General features: G+C 47.2%; 1 protein-coding gene across 9 annotated transcripts in view; it reads left to right on the top strand.

Moving 5' to 3' along the window:
- Positions 1 to 2,500, top strand: part of ryr2a (ryanodine receptor 2a (cardiac)) — a 188,237-nt gene that overhangs the window by 101,098 nt on the left and 84,639 nt on the right. For all 9 annotated transcript variants that reach the window (XM_077000565.1, XM_077000568.1, XM_077000567.1 and 6 more), the window contains 2 exons: positions 314 to 506; positions 892 to 1,108. In XM_077000565.1, coding sequence (XP_076856680.1) covers positions 314 to 506; positions 892 to 1,108 — 410 coding nt within the window. The remainder of the gene's footprint in view (positions 1 to 313; positions 507 to 891; positions 1,109 to 2,500) is intronic.

Consider the following 2,500-nt stretch of genomic DNA (forward strand, 5'->3'; position numbering starts at 1 on the left):
GACGTGTGTGTGTGTGTGTGCGTGTGTGTGTGTGTTTGTGTGTGTATGTGGGGGGGGCGTGTGTGTGGACGTGTGTGTGTGTGCGTGTGTGTGCGTGTGTGTGCGCGTGTGTGTGCATATGTGTGTGTGTGTATGTGTGTGGGGGGGGCATGTGTGTGTGGACGTGTGTGTGCATGTGTGCGTGCGTGTGTGCATGTGTGCGTGCGTGTGTGCGTGCGTGCGTGTGTGCGTGTGTGTGTGTGTGTGCGCGCGGGTTTGTGCGTGTGTGTGTGTGTGTGTTGGCTGCTGTCTGTATGCCTTCACCAATCCCCAGGCTGCATCTCTCGGACGGTCAGCTCACCCAAGCAGCACCTGCTGAGTGCGGACGACGTGGTGAGCTGCTGTCTGGACCTCAGTGCCCCCAGCATCTCCTTCCGCATCAACGGGCAGCCCGTGCAGGGCATGTTCGAGAACTTCAACTCCGATGGCCTCTTCTTCCCTGTGGTCAGCTTCTCCGCCGGCATCAAGTGAGTGCTTCTCACACAGGATGGCTGTCAAACATGTGATCTGCAGTAAGGCCTAGAGTAACCCTATGCAAACACATGTACTCCTGCACTGCCTGCCTATCTGATCACACATACACACCTCACACAGCCTCGGTGATGGACGGCACACCTGGACTAACTGTACTGCTTGTCATTGTGGCCTACTGTATCTACTGTACAGTCTAGAGTAGTTCTGGTTCTGCCTACATGACTCCTCCCAGACAGGCAGGGGAGGGGTCACAGTGGCCAAGGTTGAATTAGTATTAACATTTACTTTTCTACTGAAAACTACATTGAAAAATGTTGCTCATATTTTCAGTATGATGATGTGGGGGAGAAGAAACATGTTCCCTGTCCTGTGGTTTAGGGTGCGATTCCTGTTGGGCGGTCGTCATGGAGAATTTAAGTTCCTGCCTCCAGCTGGTTATGCCCCATGCTTTGAAGCTGTGTTGCCACGGGAGAAGATGCGAGTGGAGCACAGTCAGGAATACAAGCAGGACCATGGCAGGACGCGGGACCTGCTGGGACCCACTGTCACTCTCTCACAGGCTGCATTCACTCCCACACCTGTGGACACCAGCCAGGTCCTCACTCCTGTACTACTGTCAGCTGGACACTCCTATAGACACTCCTATATTACTCTACACTCCTATAGACACTTCAATACTGCTGTACCCTCCTATACTACTGTACACTCCTGTAGACACTCATATACTACTGTACCCTCCTATACTACTGTACACTACTATAGACACTTCAATACTGCTGTACCCTCCTATACTACTGTACACTCCTGTAGACACTCATATACTACTGTAACCTCCTATACTACTGTACACTCCTATAGACACTTCAATACTGCTGTACCCTCCTATACTACTGTACACTCCTGTAGACACTCGTATACTGCTGTACCCTCCTATACTACTGTACACTCCTATAGACACTCCTATATTACTGTACACTCCTATAGACACTTCAATACTGATGTACTCTCCTATACTACTGTACACTCCTGTAGACATTCATATACTGCTGTACCCTCCTATACTACTGTACACTCCTATAGACACTTCAATACTGCTGTATGCTCCTAAGACACTCTTATTCTACTGTACCCTCCTATGCTACTGTACACTCCTATATACACTTCAATACTGCTGTATGCTCCTAAGACACTCTTATTCTACCGTACCCTCCTATATTACTGTACACTCCTGTAGACACTCATATACTACTGTACCCTCCTATACTACTGTACACTCCTATAGACACTTCAATACTGCTGTACGCTCCTAAAGACACTCCTGTACTACTGTACCCTCCTATACTACTGTACACTCCTATATACACTTCAATACTGCTGTACGCTCCTAAAGACACTTCTATACTACTGTACCCTCCTATGCTACTGTACCCTCCTATACTACTGTACACTCCTATAGACACTTCAATACTGCTGTACGCTCCTAAGACACTCTTATTCTACTGTACCCTCCTATGCTACTGTACCCTCCTATACTACTGTACACTCTTATACTACTGTACCCTCCTATAGACACTTCTATACTGCTGTACATTCCTGTAGATACTCCTATAGACATTCCTATATTACTGTACACTCCTGTAGACACTCCTATACTGCTGTACATTCCTGTAGATACTCCTATAGACATTCCTATATTACTGTACACTCCTGTAGACACTCATATACTACTGTACCCTCCTATACTACTGTACACTCCTATAGACACTTCAATACTGCTGTACCCTCCTAAAGACACTCCTAAACTACTGTACACTCCTATACTACTGTACACTCCTATAGACACTTCAATACTGCTGTACCCTCCTAAAGACACTCCTATACTACTGTACCCTCCTATGCTACTGTACCCTCCTATACTACTGTACACTCCTATAGACATTTCAATACTGCTGTACCCTCCTAAAGACACTCCTATACTACTGTACCC

This window comes from Brachyhypopomus gauderio, chromosome 3, assembly GCF_052324685.1.
Source record: "Brachyhypopomus gauderio isolate BG-103 chromosome 3, BGAUD_0.2, whole genome shotgun sequence".
Lineage (NCBI taxonomy): Eukaryota > Metazoa > Chordata > Actinopteri > Gymnotiformes > Hypopomidae > Brachyhypopomus > Brachyhypopomus gauderio.